Source organism: Perkinsus marinus, assembly GCF_000006405.1.
Source record: "Perkinsus marinus ATCC 50983 genomic scaffold scf_1104296931912, whole genome shotgun sequence".
Taxonomy (NCBI): domain Eukaryota; phylum Perkinsozoa; order Perkinsida; family Perkinsidae; genus Perkinsus; species Perkinsus marinus.
Window position 1 is genome coordinate 263,982 of NW_003215602.1, and position 22,997 is coordinate 286,978.

The 22,997-nt window shown below is 48.5% G+C and overlaps 8 protein-coding genes across 8 annotated transcripts; 7 read left to right on the plus strand and 1 right to left on the minus strand.

Moving 5' to 3' along the window:
* Positions 1-994: 994 nt before the first annotated feature.
* Pmar_PMAR027642 (dimethylaniline monooxygenase, putative) lies at positions 995-3,562 on the plus strand. Its single transcript, XM_002786084.1, has 11 exons — positions 995-1,109; positions 1,158-1,234; positions 1,489-1,600; positions 1,648-1,730; positions 1,791-1,963; positions 2,012-2,111; positions 2,196-2,264; positions 2,320-2,507; positions 2,811-2,918; positions 3,032-3,175; positions 3,347-3,562. The coding sequence occupies exons 1-11, from the start codon at positions 1,018-1,020 to the stop codon at positions 3,473-3,475; spliced, it is 1,275 nt and encodes a 424-aa protein (XP_002786130.1). The 5' UTR covers positions 995-1,017; the 3' UTR covers positions 3,476-3,562.
* A 1,756-nt stretch (positions 3,563-5,318) lies between these two features.
* Pmar_PMAR027643 (hypothetical protein) lies at positions 5,319-7,995 on the plus strand (the record flags this gene model as incomplete). The annotated part of the gene is made up of 9 exons (XM_002786085.1): positions 5,319-5,480; positions 5,878-5,982; positions 6,067-6,291; positions 6,344-6,474; positions 6,806-6,927; positions 7,099-7,341; positions 7,386-7,489; positions 7,535-7,678; positions 7,906-7,995. 9 exons carry the CDS (start codon positions 5,319-5,321, stop codon positions 7,993-7,995), a joined length of 1,326 nt encoding a protein of 441 aa, XP_002786131.1.
* Positions 7,996-8,155: 160 nt separating this feature from the next.
* Positions 8,156-8,422, plus strand: Pmar_PMAR027644 (hypothetical protein; the record flags this gene model as incomplete). The annotated part of the gene is made up of 1 exon (XM_002786086.1): positions 8,156-8,422. A coding segment is annotated over one exon (267 nt), but the record flags the coding sequence as incomplete, so codon positions are not given.
* Positions 8,423-10,303: 1,881 nt separating this feature from the next.
* Positions 10,304-11,418, plus strand: Pmar_PMAR027645 (hypothetical protein; the record flags this gene model as incomplete). Its single annotated transcript, XM_002786087.1, has 2 exons — positions 10,304-10,414; positions 11,266-11,418. The coding sequence occupies 2 exons, from the start codon at positions 10,304-10,306 to the stop codon at positions 11,416-11,418; spliced, it is 264 nt and encodes an 87-aa protein (XP_002786133.1).
* Positions 11,419-11,667: 249 nt separating this feature from the next.
* Positions 11,668-12,297, plus strand: Pmar_PMAR027646 (hypothetical protein; the record flags this gene model as incomplete). The annotated part of the gene is made up of 4 exons (XM_002786088.1): positions 11,668-11,785; positions 11,859-11,968; positions 12,012-12,106; positions 12,174-12,297. The coding sequence occupies 4 exons, from the start codon at positions 11,668-11,670 to the stop codon at positions 12,295-12,297; spliced, it is 447 nt and encodes a 148-aa protein (XP_002786134.1).
* A 1,206-nt stretch (positions 12,298-13,503) lies between these two features.
* Pmar_PMAR027647 (BIR protein, putative) lies at positions 13,504-15,077 on the plus strand (the record flags this gene model as incomplete). Its single annotated transcript, XM_002786089.1, has 9 exons — positions 13,504-13,544; positions 13,597-13,644; positions 13,713-13,873; positions 14,034-14,131; positions 14,175-14,251; positions 14,453-14,540; positions 14,592-14,701; positions 14,848-14,946; positions 14,987-15,077. 9 exons carry the CDS (start codon positions 13,504-13,506, stop codon positions 15,075-15,077), a joined length of 813 nt encoding a protein of 270 aa, XP_002786135.1.
* An 85-nt stretch (positions 15,078-15,162) lies between these two features.
* Positions 15,163-16,855, plus strand: Pmar_PMAR027648 (ubiquitin carboxyl-terminal hydrolase isozyme L5, putative). Its single transcript, XM_002786090.1, has 11 exons — positions 15,163-15,214; positions 15,259-15,385; positions 15,557-15,624; positions 15,670-15,755; positions 15,801-15,862; positions 15,973-16,072; positions 16,125-16,187; positions 16,236-16,438; positions 16,484-16,574; positions 16,628-16,676; positions 16,727-16,855. Exons 1-11 carry the CDS (start codon positions 15,190-15,192, stop codon positions 16,834-16,836), a joined length of 984 nt encoding a protein of 327 aa, XP_002786136.1. The 5' UTR covers positions 15,163-15,189; the 3' UTR covers positions 16,837-16,855.
* A 2,470-nt stretch (positions 16,856-19,325) lies between these two features.
* Pmar_PMAR027649 (hypothetical protein) lies at positions 19,326-21,919 on the minus strand (the record flags this gene model as incomplete). The annotated part of the gene is made up of 12 exons (XM_002786091.1): positions 19,326-19,386; positions 19,431-19,545; positions 19,679-19,767; positions 19,831-19,931; positions 19,982-20,078; positions 20,129-20,269; positions 20,327-20,427; positions 20,550-20,726; positions 20,933-21,085; positions 21,304-21,492; positions 21,625-21,681; positions 21,731-21,919. 12 exons carry the CDS (start codon positions 21,917-21,919, stop codon positions 19,326-19,328), a joined length of 1,470 nt encoding a protein of 489 aa, XP_002786137.1.
* Between the last annotated feature and the right edge of the window lie 1,078 nt (positions 21,920-22,997).

Sequence of the window (22,997 nt, forward strand, 5' to 3'; positions counted from 1 at the left end):
GGTTACACCGACTGAAATGCCCAAGAAGCTCTCTAAGACAGAAGAGTGACGAGTCGTGAAACACGTTAGGCGGTATATGACTGGCATAAAATTGTCCGTGCTAGTAGAGAGAGAAGGAAGTTTATACTTAAATTACGCCACTAGCTCTAAAAAATATTAGCTTCCAGTAGATGGTGCTGCTACGAAACCCGTATAGTATAGGGTCTATACTGCCCAGTTGTACGGCAGGCAGGCCGATTCAGTTTGCCTACATGCCCGCTCACGTGCCCCAAAGAGAGCGACTTGGCACTATTAACTCCCTTGGCATGACAGAAAATCAACGTAGACTCTACCTTATACGTGGACACTGGTCAATAGTCCTAGAAAGCACGTATAATGGTCGTACACCGAAGAAAATGGTTAGGGGCAAGCATGAGTACTTTAGGGGGGTTGAGGAATGTACCTCCCTCTAGCTCATACTCTGACTGGAGTGACTCAGGAGAACTCAAAGACCTCGGTGATGACATTGGTTATGATAAGTAGGTAATCTCCACGAAGTGTTCTACTTCAATTGGCACCCACCGTGGGGCCAAGGAATTTTGGGCGAGCATGAGCAGGCGTCAGGATAGATATACGATGCTGAGATTGAGTGTCGATTGCTCGTCTTTCAGAGGGAACTGTCCTTGTTAGAAGAGAAATCGAAAATCTTGTGACTTCCTCGAGAAACTGGCACGCTCCGTATAAGATTGATCTCAACCTCAGACTTCCAATGACGTATAGATCTACGTTGTCGATTCAGTGCTGCAAGGACATAATTGAACTGGTGTATCTTAACATAGCACTTACACCCCCGAGCGTCAGCGAGATAGAGAACCCCGGTGCGAAACGACGGGCTCTACTAGTTTAAAATAGAGTGTGGTTAGCATCTATGTGGAGATAGAGAGAGTGCTCTCAAGTAAGTGAGCGATCACAAGACGATTGTCAGTAGATCATCTTGTTTATCCGCTCTCATTTTATTCACCACTCGCCCCGTCCTCTATGCCGGCGAATTCTCGGTCGGTATGTATCATCGGTGCCGGTGCTGGAGGGTTAACTACGGCTCGAACTATTCTCAACGATGGTTGGGCTGAGTAAATACCACTTGGCTGACCCCGGACGCACATTAGATCAGTGTTTAGGAGGGTTGTGCTGCTGGAACGACGGTCTAATGTTGGTGGAGTTTGGGATTATGGCCAAGTTGTCGGAGTGAAAAAAAGTAAATCCACTGAAACTGACATTTAGGATCTCATGCGATTGCTGACATGAGGGAGTTGTTTTCTATGGCGAACCAGTGCTTCATTACGCAACTCGCTGGTGGTCCCTACTTCTTGATTGGAAACCCCGCGGATAACGTAATGAAGCTTCATGTATTGCGTCGCGCTGAAGTCAGGAAATCCTATACATGCTTCTGTCTCATTCGTGCATTCAACAGTCGTAGACTTCCGTCCCTGGCCGAAATTTCCGATCCAGGTGCGATGTATCACTCGTTGCACACTAATCTCCCCAAAGAGGTTATGCAATTTCGAGACTTCCCGTTCTCACCAGACCTACCATCGTTCATACCGAGAGCAGCGGTGCAGCGGTAAGCGAGCAAGGCGGCGTGAGCGTCTTTGTATAGGACTCATGTAGGTATCTCGAGGATTTCGTGGACAGCAATAGGTTGAGAGGATTTATCAAGTTTAACGCTGAGGCCGTCAGTGTTGAGAGATCAGGCGAGTTCCGCTTAATCAATTGATGACTTTTCACAACTCTTCAACTTGTTGCTCTGACAGCATTGACTGGTCGTGGCCATTGGCGAGTCACATGGAGAGAGTATGAATGCCAGAGACCAGATGCTGCCCGAGCTCCTTCCTTTGTCTCGGAAGACTTCTCTGGAGTTTGCATATGCAATGGTCACTTCGATGTCCCACATATACCGGTGGAGTTTACCGCTCTCCCAAATGTGGTAGTACCATCTCACTTGGCTTCTATCTCCTGAGGTTCGCATTTGTAGGTTCATTCTAGGGCATATGACGGGCCAGAGCCGTTTAAAGGACACAGAGTATGTATAGTAGGAACTGGGCCTAGTTCGGCTGATATTGCTTATGAAGTTGGTAAGGTGGGTACCTATTCATCCATAGTATCGCTCTTATAGTCTTCATGTTGTTGAGCTTCGAGGTAGGCACTGTTCAGAGTAGGTATGGTTGCGCTGTCAATCACCGTGCTGGATCGCCATCACGAAGGTGAAGATGTTGTTTTTGACAGAGGCAATTAGTCACGCGGTGAAATCCCAGTGACTCAGTACACTGAGCTGGCTCATAGGTACGTTGGTGAAACGACTGGACCGAACCGAGCTGTTGAGCTTCGATACGGTCCTCCTATGCACGGGCTATGAGTACTCTTTCCCTTTTCTGGAGGGTGTCGGGACCGATGTGGTTAAAGATTTGCTGGAGCTCATCATGTGGTCTAGTGATCCAACTCTAGCCTTCATCGGGCTGTGTTCGGGAGTGGTAATGATAGCTTAGCGGTAGTGCTCGGGAGTTTTTATATTGAGGTTCAGCAGAGAGGTTTATTTTCACCCATTCTCTGAGCCATACAGTAAGACTTAAGTCAGCTGAACACAGTTTCATAATGGAACTTCCAAACCGGCGAGAATGAATCTTGCAACTGGTGCTAGTTGAGAACCATCTTTTTCCTGAATTACACATTTCATACTTGGCGATGAGTCTATCTTGTGGGTCCCTCTGGACCAAATTCTTCATTTAGGATTGTGTGTACAGATATCGAATGGAACAGTGATTGATGGCTTCCAGATACCATTCCCGCTGATGGAACTACAAGCGAAGATCTACACCGAGTTCATGTCAGGACGGCTTCCCCGGGAAAGCTTGAAGAAGTTTGAGCTTATCAAGGAGAATAATGTAGTATTGGATTCTGAGTAGGGATGCCTACGGATAGTAATCGAAGCCTTTTGTGTGATTCTCATCTATTTTTCCCCTGCTACGAAGTTGTTGCGACCCAAATCGCTCCTCAGATATTTGACATGAAGACGGTTTGCCCTGATTCGGGTCTCCCTTCGCGAGTCGTGTATTGGCGTCGTTTGGTGGATCTCCTTGATGGGAATGATCATCAAATGAACCTCCGTCACTGGCGGTTGTGTACCGAAATACACAATGATGTGGGCCCAACTGGGCTCGCTTGTTCCCTGGCCACCCCTGACAATTTCGTGCCAGCAAGAGTCATAAACACTCGCCGTCGACGCGTAGGCTCGCTTGCTTCTTCACTGTATTCAGTGGGAGCTCAACCATGACTGCCTGAGACCAGGATACATAAGACAGGTTCGGTTCAGGTTGCTCAACGTAGACGGGACAAGTTGCCTTGGGAGCCTCCGACGTACCGGAAAGTTCAATACAGAGTAGAGGCTAGAGGGGAAGAGTTGGTATGGAGTGCGATCGAGCCGGAATCTGTACCTATATGATCGTGTACCAACAGTAAAACCCAGGTTTTTTGCCCGGCATCGAGTGTTAACGCGATGTGAAGAAAGTATTTTCTACCTTGCTGGCGTACCAGTAATAGGAGAGGTTCGTAGTTCGCTGATTATGATCGTGTCGAGTTGTCTTCTCAACGGAAGGATGTCGTATCTTCAAAAAGATATTCAAATGCTGGAGTGTGACATATGGAATTGATCTCTCGAGATGACTGCTTTCGCACTTGAGAGTATTGAGGACACTTGAGGCACGCGCTCACCATGCTTGGCAACCTCGCAAGCCACAATACGTACTAAGTTTTTTTGTGACAGAGTTGAATTGTTCCATCGGCATGGGAAATCATCCCTCTACTGAACGCCTACCATTCGAGCGACTGAGCCGCAGAGTGACGAGGCGATTATGTTGTGCAGCAATGACACGGCGAAAGCCCACAACAGCATGAGAGACCGCGATGACATGGAAGAGGAATGTAATGCTTGTATGTACTTCTCCCTGAGAGTGCCGACATTCAGGTAGAGGAGCTAGATCTCCCTAGGCACTCAGCCATATGTCCTTAGCTGAGTTACGACCCATCGAAATAGTGAAGTCATCTGATATGTGGCTCGATTCTACATCGACCCCAGATCTGACATTCTTTCTCTACATCGTCGTAGTGGTGATGTCGCTCAACATTCTGCCCACTATGGAGGTGATGCTGCCTTTGCGACTCCTGTATAGTCGCCGTCGTCGGGTGGCTTACGACAGGAGCCCAGAGTACCGGTAATCTTCCTTTGGAACAGTGATGGGCATCGCTGGTGCGAGCCTCCAATGACTGGAGGACTTATCTACCAATGGCCTCAAGCGGTCAGGGGTCTATCAGGTAGCAGAGACTAAAGGCTCATCGGTGAACGATGAGAGGCATAAACGTGCATCAGGAATTTTGAATCTTGAATTCAGATAGTAGTTTCATCAATACGCATTTGATGTTGACGGTGAGATGAAGGGCGCATCAGGACAACCCGTTACTCGGGAGAATGATGGCACTATACTCGAGCTATGATTATTATTCCAAGCTAAACTCGAGAAAGGAGGCAGAATTCAGTACGGTGGAAGTGTTGTCACCAGGACCAAGACTACCAATAGCATCGCACATGGGTCTATCGAGGTGTGGCAATGGATAAAGTGATGAGATGGATGTGGCTTGACTGAGATGAGTCTTGCACGATGCAGCGGCGGCGGTGTTGTTCCATTCCGATGTTCGGACGATTGCAAGACCTCATCGCTCCATTCAACTTTTTCATATCTTTACGAGTTGCCGTTCTGCGGCATCCCGCGAGTTTCCCTTCCTCCGATGATTGTTTATCCCCCGTTCGGAGGCATTGAAACACCGTGGACTGTGCTATGTAGTGGTGCAGACTCTGTCGGTTGAGCACGTCGTTGTTGAGGTAAGGGACACTATCCGATCTCATCGTGGGTAGATGGAAAGCGGCCGAACGAGTCCCCTGGTGTTGTGAGCTGCGAACTCTATACTCTCCAGATTCACAGAGGAGACGGTGTTCGCCGAACTGGGCGACTCGATATGTTCACCTCATAGACTCCTTTTCATGGGAGAGAACTCCGCCGTAGATTTATCGCAGTGCTCAACGCAGTTTGCCTAACAATATTACTTCACTATCTTTGTGATGTAGAGTTGATTCAATTCAGTTCAGCATAATATGGGAGGCTTTAGACGGATTTGGGTCGTTCCGACGTTGTAGTTGAACTCCCCCGTATCGCACACGATTCTTGGCCTGAGGGATACATAGAATGTATGTGTGTTAAGTGGACTTGTTATCTTCGATAACCTGAGCTATCATGTTGATGGACTGCTCGTCCGAGGCAAGATTGACAGAGGCTCATAACATTGCGGAACATCTGGAGGAGTTGGTGAAACTTGCCGATAAGTTTCTATCGGATCGGTCTAAGGATGAATCGTTGGTAGAGGAGCCGACTTATCCGACTCACGCCAGACGAGATGTAAGCCCAACATCGGAACGGCAGAGTTTTCTGTAGTGTTTGCAGGATGTGGTAATTTGGTACTCGTCATGGGCACATTGCATGAGCCCTGCAATTTTATCCCAGTTTCTTTCCTTTACGAGAAATATTCGTTATTCCTTGTTTCCTTGTTTTTCCTTGTTTATTCCTCTGTTTTGATGGCGATAGAATGTCATTGAGTGATGGTCATTCATTAGCGTTTCTGACGAGTCCCGGTTTGATCGGACCGTCTGATCAAGCCGGGACCCGTCAGAAACGTCCCATTGGAATGTGACGTGTGGATGCGTTAGTCGAGCTAACAACTCGAAAGTCTTGATTTATATGCTCTAGTCGCTTCCACCTGTTCGGCTCGCGCCCATCCAGTTGTTTGCATTCTCAGTTAGAGTCGGAATTGTATTTGCTGAAGACGGAGAACGATCTGCTCAAACAGAGGTGCAAGAAAGAGGGCAGGGTTGCGACACTCACTGAAGAAATGGGCGAGCTGGTGAGCTGCGTGTGCTCCGTTGGTGGCTATGGATGTGTCCCATTGTTGATTAAATGTGAGTTCGTTCTTCCAATCTCATGACAGGTGAGAATGCAAGCTGCGACGATCTCCCGGCTGGAGGGCGAGCTGAAGAATACAAGGGAAGAATGCAGACAGCTGAGACAGCGGGTGCAAGGCAAGTCTCGGATCGCGAAAGACAGTTCGGTTACACATGAGAACACGACACCGAAGAAGAAGGGATCGTCTGGTAGTGGTGTGAGCTCTCTCATCGAGAAGTACTCGCCCCCAGAGGGCTGCACTCCGTCGATGGTCAGTTCATCGCATAGAGGCAATGGTTTTGATTTGGCGAGGAAGCCTTCAGATGATGCTATTAATTGACATTTCGAACTCAGGAAGTATTTGCCTCGGGCTCTTGGTTGAGTTGACAGTGACTATTGACGGCATACAGAACTTCCATTGTACCGGTCTGCGGCTCAAGTCCTTATCGAGATGGTAGTAGGCCCTCGTCATGATGCCCTCATGCTTGCTCCGTCCTAGTCGGTCATGTTCGCCCCCGATGTCATCAAGCCCAGTACGATACTCAGGGTACAGGGAGATTGGCCTGTCCTTGGCTGTATGAGCTCTGATGCGAGGGAATCGAGGGCGTATGACGGTGCTTGCCAGATTATTTTTTTTCTACCAGAGATGGGTAAACTCTCATCACGCTCATGAATAGCAGCATGAAGTTGGCCAATCAGACTAGAGATGTGAGATCCTGGAGCCAATCAGACCTGTAACGCATCGTAGCTCTCGATCACACGAGTCTCATGTTTGTGTGTTTCAGGAACAGTTTCGTCTTCGTGAATTTGACCTCGCCCAGCTGCTGCAGTCGCTCTTGGACTGTTGTTGAGACGATGTTCCTACGTATGGGACCGCTGCTTGGCAGTAACTGCTTACACAGACGAGGTGAACCTAGCTTCCCTGTAGTCGGAGTCCTTGGATGACGTCTATGTGGTAGAAATGGAAGATAGTTCTAAAGTCTTACTGTACTCGTAATCTTCAAGATTAGTAACTTTCCATGAAGCAAAGCCCTACTAATGTACTCAACCTTGACATACGGAGTCTTCCGGTTGTCAGGACGACGAGGATCTGCCCAGCAGGATGTTGGTACTCAAGAGACGATCCAAAGAGTGCACGAGGAGGGGTCCATTAACACTGTCTCGTCAGCTTCCCGGCCGTACGACTGGACAGCTCTGCCCGCCTTGTCGGCGAAGGATTATCTCTATCTCTGTGCTTTAATTGGCGGTCTTGGCTCGATTACATCACTGGCTATACCGTTCCTGTTGAAAGACGTCATGCACCTTCATCCAGCGGAGACTGGTACCAACGTGGCAAGTGATGTATGTTATCGTGCAATTTCTCAGCGCTGCTTGGGGCTATCGCGTCCATACCGATGCTGTTCAAACCCGCAGTGGCAGTGGCATCGGACTACCTTCCTCTTATGGGCTACAGACGGAAGCCTTACCTCGTAAAGGGTACAGTTCGGCTCGGCGGTTCGACCCGATTGTGGAAGGTTCTGGGCTCGGCATTGCACAGCATAAGCTTGATCGCGCTGGCTCATCTGCCGGCAGGGACAAGTTTCGTGCCCATCGCACTGATAGTATTGGCAATCTCCTCTGCTGGTGCAGTAGTTGTCACTGTAAAGGACACGTTGATGGTAAGATACTGTCGTTTCGATCGGTGAATAATATAGTGACTGCGGGCGGGAGCTGCGAGAATTCGAGGATTGCTGATATTCGATGCTAACCATCGCTGGACACTCTCTAACTTCAACGTGGAATCGCAAGGGCCATCTTCATTTGGCGGGACGATATACGGACGTTCCGAAGTTCCAGTTCCATTCCATCTCATCGGTGTGATTTGTATCACTTAGTTGCCCTTCAGTTGGAGACTAGTAATCGCGGTGAAGCAGGTGGAGCCGATTTGATTTCGGACATGTCCATCTTGGCTACCGGAGGGGCTCTCTCGGTATGAACTCGCTAAGACCGCCGTTTCCCCCCGCATATTACCCAGCCTAGCTGTGACGTGCTAAACTTGTGCTTCACCGAGGTTCCTCTTGGATTGTCCACATTGAGACTGGACGTCCGCGGCGAGCTTGCCTTAGTGAATCAGCACGTTTCACTTACGCGTTCAGGTTTCCTACCTCTCTGGAGCATTGCTCCACGTAATGAGCTGCCAGACTTTGATACGATTCTCAGCGACTGGTCCCCTCCTGCTTACGGGAGCGGCAATGCTCATGGAAGAGGAAGCAATGAGCCACTCAAGACCTCCCACTATACTGCCCAAGTCACTCGTATTGGAGTCGGTACTCAGCGGTGCTGCTTCCCTCGGTGGACCGTTGAAGCTTCTGGCTGCTACCATCATGGTACCCTCCTACAGTACAGCGCTGTTCTATTACTCAGTAAGTGCCTCTGTTGGATACCGATCCCTTCACTGTAAACCTTCCACCGAGTCTCTATAGCTCCAAGGAGCCGTCGTTCATATGGAGCTCAGCTGACGCGCCTCATATGCTTCTGTCTAGACCTCTCCAGCTCTGCATTTTACACCAGAAGTCATGGGGAGATTCCAAGTATGCGGCTCTCTGGCTTCTATCGCCGCTGCCATCTTCTATAGGAATTACTTGTCACGAAGAGTCACGATGCCGAAAATAGTGAGCCTCGATCGATGCCGAGAGACGGATGCTATACGTTTCCCAATTATCGTCGCTCCTAGTACATCAGGTTGTCCGTCTCAGATGAAGGTGGTATCATGGGTGTCCGTGCCCGTAGCGGCTTCAAGCTTGCTCCTCACTCTTCCTGCATTCGAGGGTCGATTGGACCCAATTCGAGTCGCGCTCGCGAGGTCCGGACTCTTCTTGCCCGTCGACTATTCCTTGGTCTTACAGACACGTTCTTATAGAGATGGGCTCCGTGCTCACGTATCTACCCATAACTACCCAACTGGCGAAGTCAGCGCCCAAGGAAGGTTCAGGCGTCTATTTTGCCATATTCTCCTCTGGTATTGAAGCCCTGAACCTCGCAAGCTCTGTTGTTTCATCTGAGGTCACCAACGTAAGTCTGTACACGCTATCGGGTAGTTCCCCATTGGATGCGGACTCAAATTCATTGACCACTTAGTCATACAGTATCTACTAGATATCACAGGACTAAATGGTCAGATAAACTACCTAGGTCGTGTTACAAGATTCGTGAGCATCAGCGCTGGGTGTATTTGAGTGATAAACGAGGTTGAGGGCGATTAGACGACTCGACCGTTGAGTTTGAAGTACCTTTGCTATGACATCCTTGGGCAGCGAACATGGAGTCTCCAGTTCGAATCCTTCATCAGCTCTCTTGGTTGCACACAATCGCCCCCTCCCCCAGGTGCTTGGTGTAACATCTGAGAACTTCGCCAACTTGACACCACTGATACTGGTCTGCACTGCCTTCAACAGCATCCCCTTTTTCGTAACATTGACCATGGACGGAAGTGATAATAACGACCTAACACAAGGCAGTGAAGACGGACAGCATGAGCCATGCCAGTCGGATGGAGAGGGGTTACTGCTAGTGGAGCACGCTCATATATGATCCCATACTCTACCAGTGTCGAATAACGTCTTGTCGTGTTGCCAAGTTATACCAGCTTGTGAGGGAGAAGGGCATGCCGAAGTCTATGATAGATTTCAACTTCGGTTGTTCCAATATGATCTGTGTATATTCTGCACTTGAAGCCTCTCGAATCCTCATCATTTTCAAATTGTTCGGTCTCAGTGTTGTTTCACCTCACGTACAATCCACGTGTGTCCACTGAGTCACGAACCCTCGGGTGTACTCCCCGGGCTGATGAATCATCAGAAAGGTTCGAAGAGAGTCCATCTCGTGAACACTTCCCAGTGTTTCAGCTTCAGCTGGCGTTCAAGGGGATTACAGTGGACCTATACCTACTGTTCTCTCTAGGATGAGACTATCGAAGGCCTACTCGTGAGTGTACCCAGCACGAGAGCGACGATCTTACAGCTGGGGCTTCATTACAGGATGGGGAGACATGCTGGTTCGCCGACGCGACCTGATACTCATCCTCCTGGTATGGCGTGCTGCCATCCTCTGTTCCTTTTGTAAATGTATACTCCACTTCCTGATGAAGGTTTGTGTGTTTGAGAGCGAAATCTATTGTCTTTGAGAGAGTCCCTCCATCGTCCGTTTATCTCCTCCTACGAAGGTATCCGAGGCTAGATTGATTGGTATCAGGTATTGGTCGGAATGAGTATAAGCATTGGGATGATCGTAAAACTGTGAAGATGATGCATGAGCTATTACTCACCGATTACAACTCTGAGCTCGGTGATGTTGACAATGAGGTCCTTCTGGCTGCCAAGATTTGGGCTAAGGAGGCACTGGATGCTACCCGACAGGTAAGTATACGACTTCTAGCCTCACGATTCATCCGGATCTTGAAAATGCCTTGTAGGCAGTGGATTATGCTCGACAAGCTAATAACTTCACACATAAGAGTCATACAAGCCACTCTAGCGAGTATCATAACGAGCGACTGACTCCCTACGTTTCGTGTGTAGAACAGTCGGCCATCGTATGGCAATGCGCAGCCTCGCGTCGAGGTGAAAGACAACAATCCCCATTCTGAAACGAGGATTGCAAGATTCGGACCGAGACCATGTTGAATTGTAAGTCCAAGAGATCATGTTGAGTTCTCGGTCCGTGAGACTACGTCGATTAACTTCCTAGATCCTCCTTACAACGGCATGGCGGCAAACCTGCAAGGTGTGTGTGTAAGAACTGAGTTTGTCGTATGCCTCTCCTCGTTGGGCTTCGTAACTTACGCAGCCCTTGAGGTTCCATGCGTGGCTCGTGCGAGGAGGTGAAGTTGTCAACTATAAGAGGAGTGCCATCGAGGGATGTCTAGCCATGTTAACGGGGCTTTGAATATTTTCCATTCAAATGTCCTCTGTTGAGTGCGGGAAGTACAGTCTCGAATCTCACTATGTAATTTCAGGCTTCCTACTCGGTGATGTCTGTTCCCGTAAGGACCTTTTCTAGCCGGGTAAAATAGATCCCGGCTCGTCGTTACTCCTAGTACCGCTTGTTGTTCTCAGAGTCACCACTCCCGCCGTCATCCCGACGACCCATTCTATTCGCTAGTGTATGGCAAGAATACCGAAGTCGGTAGTGAATATTGTCTAGCACTGAGTAAACTGTGCTGAGCATACTAAGTTCTATAGCGTGGATCGGATAAATATGCTTTCAGTTCTTGGAGGAGCAGTCGCCGGAGTGCGATTGGAAAGGTGACACTCTGTTATCGTCGTTGGCAGCTCTAGGTTACGATGATAACCTCTCGGATTTTCTCCGCGCTGAGCCCAAGCATCTACGGGATGTAATCACCGAGGCAACGGACGCATGATGCAGAGCTCCTACAGACGTGCCTCAGATCAACCGACTGAACAGGTTCGGGCAGTCACCTCTTTTCCTTGCCGCGAGATGGGGACATCATCGTACGGCACAGGTAGGCCGCAAGGGAACGTTTTTCTCTGACTTCCAAGTCTAGCTTCTACCACGAACTCTGCAGTATAACGCGACACAACAGCAGATTGATGATGAATTCTGGATAGCCCCTCTCATTGCTCCCTGTATTCGTGCTTACTATGAAGCAATGTCGTTCGAACGTGACTGCATTTCGTTCAAGGTCCTACTCGATAATGGTGCCGACCCACACTGTGCCGCTGAGAGTTACAGTCATACTACTCCGATGATGGCGGCTGCGAGTGCTGGTAAAGTTGAAGTCGTGCGTGTTATGCTCAAATGGTTGTTAAAAGAGGAGGGGATAGAAGGAGGTTTGCTCAGTGTTCTACATCCCAGCCGATCTTCCACGTTCCTTAGTCCGTAAGGCTCTTGGAGAAACCGATATCAACATGAAATGGACCTGTATCGTTGGGGCCGCGCGCTGGGGCCAGGTAGGCTTTGTTCTCAGCTAGGTGAACAGTGGATACGTGTCAGCAGACTTCCACAGTGAAGCTCCTCGTAGAATGCCTTCGTCTCTGCCCCGGAATACAAGGAGCATTCGTGACGGAGCAGCTGGCTACAGCTGCCAAGTAAGTGCCTGCATCGTTATGGCGGTGCAGAATTCGCGGAGTGGTCACTAGCACTTGTGCTTTCCAGGTGGGCCAGACTCGGTAAGCATGAAGACATCTCAGAGGTCTTGGCTCGATACGGCTCCGTGAGTACTCCTGAGGACTATGAGACCAAGCTCGAGCTCTTGAAGAAGCTGTTGGGCGTTGATTAAACCTACATTGTTTTTTTCCGATTTCCGAGTTCCTGTTGTGTCCTTCGTAGAGCTCGGTATGGAAGCAATTGGTCTTGAGCGTTCGCTTGGTCATCATTCGACGGTGGTTTTTCCTCCACAGCTACGCCGCAATGATTGTCCGTTCAACAAGTGCCGGTGCCGCTGGGGTTGTGACAACAAAAGTGCGCAGAATGCAACAAAAGTCGGCCTGGCACATAACAGTACTGCGCACACAACTACTCCACAGAAAGCCGAGAGACGCGCAGGTACACATGTGCTTTTGCGTCGTGCACGTTAGTGACCCACTCCAATCCACTAGATAAAGCCATCATCTATCTACGGACAGTAGTTCGTGTGACACTTACTACTATCAGTAGATGGATGAGGTACTTATTGTTAGTAGTCTACTGACAAGAATTCTTAACGAGGTCCAAAGCTGGTAGCATTCACCTTTCAATGGCCCCATGATGCTCAATAGTGCGGAGATGTATGCATTTGTATGAGTCGTCGCAACCATACTAATACTATCTAAGCTCAATATAATCGTGCGTGAAAAAATCACACAGTCATATTTCTTCCACCATTCCAAACGATATTATCCGACTCCTGCAGAGTCACCTTCATTCAATGCAGTACATTCGGTTGAATCACCACTCGCTCTGAATTTCTCTCTAGCCCTTCCACTCTTCTTATATAATCCGATTTCACATCGTGCGTGATTCCGTCCCTTAATGTCGTGCAAATCTTGCACGTGAGTAATTTGTTGTCGAGTAAAGAAAAATATTCGGCATGTTGAAGATTCTAAGTGTTCCATGACGTCCCCGACTTTTTCAAAGTTAGTAGTACGGACTCAACGAAGAGGTTTCAGCAGCATCAGGAGAGGGATGCTCGAGGGTCCACAGCCGGAGCGTCCTAAGACACATAAGGGAGTACTTCGACTGTCCAATGCAAAGTAGTTTTGGCATGGCACTCTCCAATGTGATCATGGTCTCTTGCTACTCGAACCAGTAGCTCTAGAGCATCGTAACACGCTCGTTTTCAGTCCGTTAACGCCTGCTGAAAGGATTAAGAGAGATAGTCGCATAGAGGATCTCCGAGTGCAGGTTAGGACTCTGTCCGAGGCAGGCGTAGGTGAGAGGATGAGAGATAAAGTAAGTCCATGATAGCATTCTACTACCGAACTAATCCGTTCATTAGGGCCCCAAGATGGAGAAGAAAACACTAACCAACAATGTTGTAGTGAGGAGGTCCGCAATTCTCAAGGGAGTGAGGCTCGATTTAAGCTTCCGTTTTTGGTAGGCTCAATTTCCCAGAGTCACCTTACATCGGATATGACGGCAGACAGAGGTAGTCTCATGTTTTGATTGTCATATTCTCTCACACTGAGTGTCGCTGGAGCTGTCTTTACTCGTTAGTTACCCTGGCCATCCTCTCAATTTCGACTGCCTCCGGCCTATCCCTCCAAATTGTATGAATTCCTCTCTGGATAGAGCGATAAGAGAAGTCCCGTGGCAACCTCGGTCGGAGATCCTCGATAGACGTATTGTGGAACCTAAATACATGGATGAATGCAAGGGTAATGACATGTAGAGGTCATGGGAAAGCAAGACGTATATGTTTCGGGTTGTTGTTAAACTTCATTAAAGACTTCCACTCTCCTGGATTAGAATAGTCGCTGTTCTTATAATAAACCGAGATTGACAGGGGAGTCTCGATCCGGCATCTGGTCTCCGAAGGTACCCCTCGTCAAGAGTACCAGGAGGGGTTGGTTGACGGCATACGTGTACGGCAAGTTTTCAATCCGTATGTTAAGATGGACAACTACCAAACAAATGTAGTATATGATTTTTCAGCGTGGATGCAGATTCTTGTGACAGATGTATAACTATTGGGATTCCCGTGATAACAGCTCCTGGGATCCTAGGAAAACGTCGTTAAGAGGAGGAAGGAAAATGTAAGGCATGGATCATCGAGAGGAGCCTCAAGTTCCTAATTTTATTGGCAGAATTAACCTATGCTACCAACTGTGAGCATTTATATTGTATCGTATTCGCTCTCGCTCCAAACCTTCTCTAGCTCGTATCGAGTTAGTTACTAGACTGATCCGTATCACTTGCATAGCCTCCGAAGTGCACAGTACCGTCTTGTTGCCCAGGTATAACATTCCAGAGGACTTGTTTCCTTATAAGGATGAGTTGGGCGAGTGGCATCCTCCCAGGATATCGGGTCGATACGCTGCTGATGTAATGGATCTATAGAAGAGTGCGATGAAGACCTCTGTCTTACTCGGGCAGGTCCGCAAGCAATATTACATACACAGTTTGCCGTGGATATGGGACCAAGATGCGATGGATGCTGGGAAGAAGCACTTTATGGACCGCGAGCCTCTGGGCAATAAACGATGGTAACAATAAGGGGAGGTCGAAGATCCCTAGGGAAATTCTAACTGTTGAATTTGATGTGACTTGAACGACGGTGAGGGTTCACCATTACTAGTTGATGATCCCAGAGGGGGGTACCGATCATATCAATGTCATTGACGTTCCGTAGGTTCCGCCGAGAATATAGGAAAGCCAAGACAGCGGAAGCACTGAGGGGGATGGACGCTCTTGTGGAGGAGTATAGGAGAGAGACTAGGGCTGCGAAACCGTAGGGTTAAGGATGGTGTAGGGGGCTCACGCCTGGATAGGTATACTTGGTTCGAGAGGACTGTCCATGAAATGGCTGGAAACCAGATAGCGCCGAAATACGTGCGAGTGCGCAAACTGCCAAAAATGTGAAAGCGAGTCATGTTGGAATGTTCAAAGTGTTTCTGACGAGAGCTCCTCTTGAGTTTCATCGCCGTTATGACATTTTTTCATTGCTGTTCTAGTGTTTTCTTCCGTAACCCGAATGGACGCTGGAGCAGCAGGAGACGGTATTGTGGTATGAGTGTCGGTATTGATTGACCACTGGTTTTAGCCAATAACGGGTGGTGCACGATCGAGTCGGACCCAGGAGTCTTTACTGAGCTCTGTGATGACCTTGGTGTGAAGGACGTTCAATTTAAGGAACTCTACTCTCTTGATGAGGATACACTCAAGTTGGAGTAATGTCGGGACATTTATTAAAGCTCACTGAGTCCAAGCTGCACTTATTTGGGTCGCTGAACTGCATCTGATTCGAGTCATCTCATGAGCAGCTATTTCTAGATGACTGGTTATCCTTGTATGCGATTCCAGAGGATTCCTGATAATTTGTATAATCAACATTCACTCAGATGTGCCAATGTACCGGTATATGGGTTAGTATTTCTGTTCAAATGGGACAAGGAAGTAGAAGATAAAAGTGAGCTTACCCAGGTTCACCCTCAGCCCTCTAGGATCATCTCAGGAACTCCCTTGGTGCCCCCACCAGATGGAATGTTCTACGCGTCGCAAGTCATTAACAATGCATGCGCAACTCAAGCCATTCTCTCGGTAGCCAGAGCGTGTGAACACTCATGGGGGGACAGAATTTATTAGGTGTTACTCAATGCTGAAGGATTGGATATCGGCGAGGTCCTCACCAATCTAAGGGACTTCACGTAAGAGGGATGTGACACCAACATCAGTTTAGAATCTTAATTTCGGAGGTTAGGAGGAATCTCTACTGTTAAGAGACGTAGCTTGAGGATATATTTGTCTTTTCTTGCAGTGCTGGCTTCGATGCGGACACTCGAGGGTGGGCCATTGGGAACTCAGAGGAAATCCGAAGGGCGCACAACTCCTTCCGACCACAGGCTAGCTTCGACGTGGTAGTAGCTAGCCGGTAGTACGTCTCGATCACTGGTTGAAGTCTACTCCCAGGAACAGAGGGAAGAAGGGCCGAAAGAAGATGCATTCCACTTCGTTGCGTATGTTCCATTCCAGGTGGGCACTCAGAACCGTCTAAGCCGAGCTCAGCGATTGCTTTCTTAGGGTGGCTTGTATGAGTTGGACGGTCTCAGAGGTGGGCCTGTATTCTTGGAGGCCACCGACAGTGATTGGGCGAAGGACGCACTGAAATACGTTCAAGAAAAGATCGCTAAGTTCTCCAAAACTTCAGAGGCAGACGAAATTCGTTTCAACCTCATGGTTGTGTGTGGGGATAAAATCAAAGCCCTCCGCAAACAAATAGATCAGTAAGTGGCGATATTGATCGTATCGAAGTATGATATGTGCCGTAGACTTTCGACCGCGATGGATGAGTCGTCTGCTGATGTGGTCGAGTTGAAGGCTCAACTTGAAAATGAGCAAAATATTCGAGCCAAGTGGAAGGTAAGCGAAGGAGCAGAGGAAGCAAGCGGATATAGGAGGATTTTGTGTTTCAGGCTGAGAATGAAAGGCGACGTCATGATTACACACCTTTCTTGCTCACAGGTGAAGGATACTTCCTGCTGGTACAGATATAGGATTCTGATTCTTCTCAGCTCTTCGATTGCTTGCCGAAAAAGGGCAGTTGATGGACGCGTTCAAGACTGGTAAAGAAACTTCCGAATCTCAACGTTCGAGTAGACGACAAGCTGATAAGAGTGAATGAATGTTCTAGTTTCTAGTTAGGGAGGTTGCAGTTGCGTACTACAAGTAGTGATAGTAAAATTTCCAAGCCACCTAAACGGTTGGAAGTTTCGATGAAATACGTATCCTCCTCTCCTGTGTTACACGTGCTGGCCGCTTCAGAGCGCGCACCATCCTCAGCGCGTATGATGATACAAACTTCCGTTGTGTCTTTAATACACACCCGAATGATTGAGCCTCTTTCACGCTCCTAAGATTCATTGCGGAGTGAAAAGCGATATGAGCTTCAACTTTCCTCGATGCGCGCACATGTAGCGTCGCAAAAGTAGCGTGATTTATCATGTTCCGACTATGAGATCGCATTACTGTGGTATAGACGCGTTGTGCTATATTATGATGGTACGAGTTGTGCTGTGCCGCTAAGAAGGTCCACCCTCCAGTTGAAAATTCGTTCGAAAAACAACACAAACGACATCGCAGAGTACCCATAAAAATGTATCAATAGAAAAAATTAGTGTTGACACTCCCGATGCATATTCACTCATTTGCATCGCGTTATAACTTTATAAAGGGATTACTCTCCAAAGCTCCCGAGCACCCCTGTAACGTCATTCTGCTATGGTCAACTCGACGCAACGAGAATTATGTATACATCAATGAGTAATGTAGATTTGGTAAGGGAATGCGCGATACTAGCATATGCTAGGGATGGACGAAGCGCATCCAAAAAGTTCTGGCGACGCATGGACTTTGGCACGAGCCTTCACAGATTGCTCATGCCAGAGCCATGTTAGTTGCGTTAACATGAACGGCTGCGGGGGCATATCATCGCTGCTTGCACTCATGTTGCCTCCACCAAAGTCTGTGATGAGCATTGATTTCTTCCCCTTTCGGAAAGGGTTGAAACAAGTCGTCTGGCTTACTTCTTGCTATGCCTTTTGGAATTGACATGTTCCTTCACGCGATCAACGCAGTCAAGTAGAGTTCCACATAGATTGCAAACGAAGCGGCTATCATGAGCTGATGAGAAGCGAAACACTCATTGCGTTGGATTCACACAGACTATGACAAGTCTCACTGGGGATAATGTACTGTCTCTCCATCAGTTCACACGGGTCCGGCATGTCGCGCAAAAGGTTCGCTGCCACCTCGCTCCGTCTGAAGTACCAACCTTCGCAGGAACGATAAGGAGCGGGAGACCCAACTGACCTCCAGCGTGTTCCGTTGTGAACTGCCCAAGCCTCATGATGCCAGAAACTGTGTTTCATGTATTCGAAATGGTTTCTCGAATTCACGTGCAGAGTAGCCTAATAAACAGAATAGTGATTACGAGTGTGCCGATCTACCCGACAAACTACATCATAGTAACTCTGTAACGGTTTCTCACAATGCACACATCTTAACGTTCCGGCTGCAGTCTCAATAACACCAAGCTCAGCAAGACTTTCACCGAACCTGAGGTCGTTAAAGTAGTTACCCGCGCCCTGCATAGCAGCAAGGTACGCAAAGCTGGCAAATTCACGGATGTGAAGAACGTGTGATGCAAGACTTCCTTCCAACTCTAGAACCACCAATAAATCAAATTCCTAGATCGCCGCTAGGAAGGGCGATGTCGCTGCTTCCCCAGTGTAAACCTTTACATACGCATTACCTCGTCCGTATGAAAGCTTCGATGTTTTCCCAAACCTTGTTCCTTGCCGCCTTCTTATGGCGCCGAGTGGTGAGATGGAAACGGAGATCAGCTTCGCCCCACAACTCCACGTCACACAGTAAGCAAACAAAGTGATCATTTCTAAAACAGCGAGGCTACTGTCCGCTCGATACGTCGCGAAGGTAATAGTCACGGAAGCTCGGGGTACATGCTCACAATCACGCCTTGAGACTGGACTCACCCACGGTCAAAAAAGCAGTCTTTACAGGCGAACCGCTCATCTGCCTCTGAGAAGTTCATCGGTACCTTCGGAAGTGTAGCCGACGGCCTTGTATACGGAATCTACCAAGCAAGAGACAATATGACTAGTATGAGCACAGACATAAGTCACTGAACTCACCTCTCGCGAGGAGCCATCCCTACACAGCACCAGAGCTTGCTTGGTCGTGCTCTCGGTTAATGCCAACCGATATGTTTCGTGGCCATCAATGCTGTCGCAATCCTTCACTGCAGACCGTTCAAATTCACGATGATTCAACCACATATATAGATTGCTAATGAGTCGAAACAAAATAATAACTGCGATCGCAACTAAACCGCAACATACAGCGCAGTCGAGTCAGGTTCCCTTTCGGAAACAACACAACATCTCCAAGAGTTAACACAAATGAATGATGAAAAACGGGTAGAGCGTCTGGACCCATTACTGGGGACCGAGCAACCCATCTGGAAGCAGTCCATGAGCGAACTAACGGACTTAGCCATCCGAACTGATTAGTAGTCAATACCAAAACATTCACATTCCACAAGTGCTGCCCGAGTGTAGTGGGCATCTCGGGATGAATCGCGCATCGAACAATTTAATCGAAGCGCGTACGCTTACTAGAGCTGACTTCAGCCTCCCACTCGTTCCACCTTTTCCTGAGCAGAAATGTGTCATAGAGTACATCAACGAGGTTGCTTACTTCTTCAAGTGTCCTCGAGACGCGACATGCTCCTGTACGCGGCTGAGACAATCTAACTTGGCTCCACACATATCACATCGGAAGCAGCAATTGGCTATACTCGAAGAGTTATCCACTGAGGGGATCAATACGATGGCAGGGACGCTCAACACAGCAGTGCTCTTCTTGAAAGCACGCTGTAACAGCACGCAGATACAAAGTTCCAAAAACAGTGTCCAACCCTAGGGGGAAGTTTCAGCAGGTCTTACTTGGGATTATCCCTTCCTCATCAATCAGCCTCTTAGGGTCCGGCATGTGCTTGAGGAGGTACGTCGTGACAGCTCTCCACTGGGTATCACTACCAACAGAGGAACTCGAGTAGTATCCGACTCACGCGCCCTTCACACGTGCGACAGCATACCTTGAGACATCGCCTCCTGTAAATATGGCTCTTGCATCCAGCCACCACGCGTAGTGTTGAGAGTAACCGAAATGGTTCGACGAATTCACATGCTTCGCTGCCTAATGTGAACGAGACGTAGCCTTCTCGCCCCGACTGCCACTGTACTTACATCATAGTAGCTCTGCAAAGGCATATCGCAAATCTTACAGAGCAAAGTCTGTGCCGCTGTTTCGAGTACACCAAGCTCATTCAAGTCCTTGGAGTACCTGAGAGACAATCCACAACAGCGAAAGCCCTCAAGCTAGGTAAGCCTCACTTCTCTTTGATATACGCCTCCATATTCTCCCACACCTTGTGTCCAGCTGCCTTCTGATGGCGCTTTGTGGTCTCATGGAAAGCGATCTCCCCTGGACTCCACAGATCGATCCCACAAAGGGTGCAGATCCAGCTGTCGTCCCTATTGAATTCAGACCGAGATGCAAAGAGTCGGATAGTTTAGTAGCAACTCCCCTACCCTGTGGTCTGGATACAATCCTTACAAGCGAACCTCTGATCCGTTTCATCCCAATCCCTCGGAACCTTCGGCAGTGGGCACTCAGGATCATCATAGTCGCACTGAAATCCCAACAAGTGGACTCATACATACAAAGATGACGAGGAGCTTGATGCTTTGACAAATTTGTAGCTATAGGGTTGTAACGCTTCCGTTTCTCTTATCTCTCATACGACCAACGTACCCTGTCTCCAAGCTGTCTACCCTGTTGGGCTGCTGCACGCTTCAGCACGACAGCGGTATTGACTGGGCGGCGAGTCTGGCGGCCTCGTGACTCTACACGCAGACCAATTCTCGCGAGATTAGGAGGAGAGCTGGGTTTGGTAGGCCTCAGGATCGCGTTAGCCGAAGTAACCGGTTTCTGAAAATGAATAAGATCAATCAGGTCACGAGAGTAGTTACAACACCATCGAGTGTCCCCATATGAGAAGGAGTGAGTTGGAGTCACCCATGGACTGAGGTCCTCACATTTTCTGTAAGGTATACAGTATTTTTTTTTTACCAGAAACTAGCTTTTCACCGTACTAGACTGAGTATCAGGTAACGCCACTTCCTCGAGGGGCTCACCCTGCGCCGTTCACACTTGTGATCGTTCCACAACCCAACACTGCCAAGATTGGGTGCCGACCTAATCGGGTATCCAGGGGAGGTGGGAACCCTTGGTGAGCCGATGTCCGAAGGACAATACGTCGAGGGTGTGCTGGCATGGTCGTCGAAGTCCTGAGGTGATAGGATATAGATGATACTTCATAGAAGAGTAAGCCGATGATTCGAGGCTCGGAATCGACATGGAAGGTTCACAGCAATCACGCACATGTCACAGTTCTCAACAAGCAAACCAGTAAAAATGCACAGTAGAGCGAGTTCCATTGTAGAAGTGATGCTGAACCTCACTAGAGTTACACTAGTGATAGCTACCACAAGCCAACGAGACTCACCACCACTGCGGCTGACGAAGTGCTTCCATCCGAAGCTTGCTGGCTCGTACTGTTGTAGCTGCTTGTCTCCGTGCGCCCCGATATGAAGCCTTTATACTGGTTATTCTGCCGCGCAGGGAGCTCCCCGATTTTCCCAAGCCTAGGCGTGCCCCACCTCCGTACAGGAATACGCAGGGGCGTCGGCTCAATCTACAAAAATGGGCCCGATGATAGTAACATCGAACCTATCCCTCCAAAATACATACAAGACGCCTTCTAAAAATTCAGATGAGACCAGGAGCAGATGCGGTCTGTACCCTGCGATATACGATAGGATCTCACATAATCCTGGGATGCCTCTCCATCCTCCGGCTCTTCATCAGAACTGCACAGGTCCACCTATCGTCCGGAACAAGCCTTAGTACAACACTTCATCGATCACCACTACCAAGCTGAGCTGATCCTCATCCGGCTGCCGGTAATCCACCTCATCATCCACCATCTCGCTCTTCACAATGAGCTCCGATCTGAGGATAGCATAAATACCAAGTGCCGAGGCAACACTGCTTACTTCCTCGAAGATGGTGTTGGAGAAGCGCTCACTGCTCTTGTCCGATTTCTGAACACATATGGACATTTCTCTAACCTGTCCTGGGAGCACGCCCCAAATCTTCCCAGGGAATGTAATACAGAGTCTTACCCATTGCCATGGCAATCGCTGGTCTCCCAGTGTACCTTAACATGGCTAAGCTTCGCGAAAGACAGCAAGCATTGTAGACAGAAAAAGTACCCCAACGGACCTGCGAACAACTTGAAAATATCACAGATCCTGATTCGGAACACTATGATATCGCGATCAAAGTATCTCGCTTATGCATCGCGGACGCTACGAGCCGATGCTCGGAGTCGCTCTGATCATCACCAAACGATCACGAGAATACACGTGGAGAAAGGCGACACCACGCAACGGGACTGTAGGCTGATTTGCTGCAGTCCCCGACGCAACCGCGACTCAACTTGGAAAGTATGGCATATATCACGAAGTGCTCATTCTCGGAAGACAAGCATACAGTTCCCAGTACTCTACGGAATACTGCACAGACCGTGTGGCTGAAGATCCGATTCAGGAATTCTGGCGACGTAGGATCGCCTCAGTTTAACAATTGAATGATCGACTCATTTCTAACGTTTTCAACAAGCTGCGACGCATCAATCATAAGCATAAAACCCAATAGAGCGAGCGCAGCTATTTCACCCACACTACATAGATTTCCGTTTCCATCACTCAGCGTGCTTTGGTTTTCCGACGAGCACAAAACGGTACACTCAGCAGCCATCCTATCCTGGTCATCTTGATTCAACTCGATGTGCCCTGCACCAAGAACCCTATGATCGGGAGTACCATCATACCATCATTTCTACTGTCAGACGATTTCCCCCAACCCTTCCAATCTGGTGGCTCTAACATTCCTGCTCTGCTGCGGAGCATATTAGGAACAACTACGTTACAATAGTACCCCCACAAGGTCTACTGAAAGACGTCAGACACTGACAGGAGAATTAATGCCACAATATAAGCCAAAAGACACGGACACAAGAACACAGATTCATAACAGCGCTGGGGCGCAGCGAGAGAAAGTTGCGCACGTGCTACTATGGACTATGATTTTGTAAGTAGACAAGTTGCGTTTCACTTAATTTCGAGACTCCGACAC